The sequence below is a fragment of the Monodelphis domestica genome, chromosome 4 (genome assembly GCF_027887165.1).
Source record: "Monodelphis domestica isolate mMonDom1 chromosome 4, mMonDom1.pri, whole genome shotgun sequence".
Lineage (NCBI taxonomy): Eukaryota > Metazoa > Chordata > Mammalia > Didelphimorphia > Didelphidae > Monodelphis > Monodelphis domestica.
Window position 1 is genome coordinate 354,329,045 of NC_077230.1, and position 1,522 is coordinate 354,330,566.

At 41.1% G+C, this 1,522-nt stretch overlaps 1 protein-coding gene across 1 annotated transcript; it reads left to right on the top strand.

Annotated features, from left to right (window-relative positions):
- Positions 1-997, top strand: LOC100023083 (olfactory receptor 52H1-like). Its single transcript, XM_001374697.4, has one exon. It carries the CDS (start codon positions 47-49, stop codon positions 995-997), a length of 951 nt encoding a protein of 316 aa, XP_001374734.2. The 5' UTR covers positions 1-46.
- The last annotated feature ends 525 nt before the right edge of the window (positions 998-1,522 follow it).

Here is a 1,522-nt window from a genome sequence, read left to right on the forward strand (position 1 = left end):
GCATTTGGTTTCTCTTCAGTGTCCAAGGATCACCTTCTCTGAAGTCATGATGGCCACATTCAACCTGAGCAGCTATAACCCCAGCTTCTTTATCTTAGTGGGGATCCCAGGGCTTGAGAAGTTCCACATCTGGATTGCGATTCCCTTCTGTGTTATCTACCTTGTGGCCATTGTGGGTAACTGTGTCCTGCTGTACCTCATTGCTGTGGAGCACAGCCTCCATGAGCCCATGTTCTTTTTCCTGTCCATGCTGGCCAAAACTGACCTCATTTTGTCATCTACAACAATGCCCAAATTACTCAGTAACCTCTGGTTTGGTGACAAGAAAATCACTTTCTCGGGCTGCCTCACCCAGATGTTCTTCCTCCATTTCAGCTTTGTTGTAGATTCTGCAATACTGTTGGCCATGGCCTATGACCGCTATGTGGCCATATGCTCCCCACTGAGATACACCACCATTCTGACCCACCAGGTCATCATCAAGATTGTGGTGGGAATCATCTTCAGGAGCTTCTGTGTCATCTTGCCAGATGTTTTCTTGCTAAAACGACTACCCTTCTGCCGAACACGCATCATCCCCCATACATACTGTGAACACATAGGTGTAGCTCGACTTTCTTGTGCTGACATCTCCATCAACATTTGGTATGGCTTTGCTGTGCCACTTATGACTGTAGTCTCTGACATTGTCCTCATTGCTGTCTCTTATACCATTATCCTGAGTGCAGTCTTTCGCCTCCCTTCTCGTGGTGCCCGCCAGAAGGCTTTGGGAACCTGTGGATCTCATGTCTGTGTCATCCTTATGTTCTATACCCCTGCCTTCTTCTCCATCCTTGCTCATCGCTTTGGACATGATGTCCCACGTCATGTCCTCATCTTATTTGCCAATTTTTATGTTGCTATTCCTCCAGCTCTTAATCCTATTGTCTATGGAGTAAAGACAAAGCAAATTCGAGATAAGATTCTTCTCCTGTTTTCTCCAAAGGGAACACAATGACATCTGACTATTGGAAGGGGATTAAGGGATGGATAAGGGGAAACCTAAAAAAAGCATCTTTTTTGATATTTTCCTAAAAAAGAGATAGACATCAAAGTTGCTTACTATTTTCATAAAATTCAAGAGTCTAATCCTACTGCAAAGAATGAACAGAATAGAGTTTGGAAAAATAGCAAGATTAAAGAAGATGATTTATTCCAAAAGAGAAAATCAAGGTTTTTTGTAATGACCAAGGATCATATTTGTGCTTGAGCCATATGTGTTGTGAACTTGTGGCTTGCTGAAATCAAAAGAAGTGATTATATGAGTCTGTCTTTTTTCTGTAAAATTTAGCAGTAAGTGTTTTTCAAATAAGTGATTTTGTTATAAAATGGCAACTAGAGAAGAAAAATGAAAGATAGCCCAGGCACAAATTCACATATCTTAAGTCAAAATTATTTCAATGGAAGGTGAGGCTTTAGTTTGGGTTATTTTTTTTAGTCTTTAATTTCAGAGTATGAGAACCAAGCTGTTGAAATAGAACTT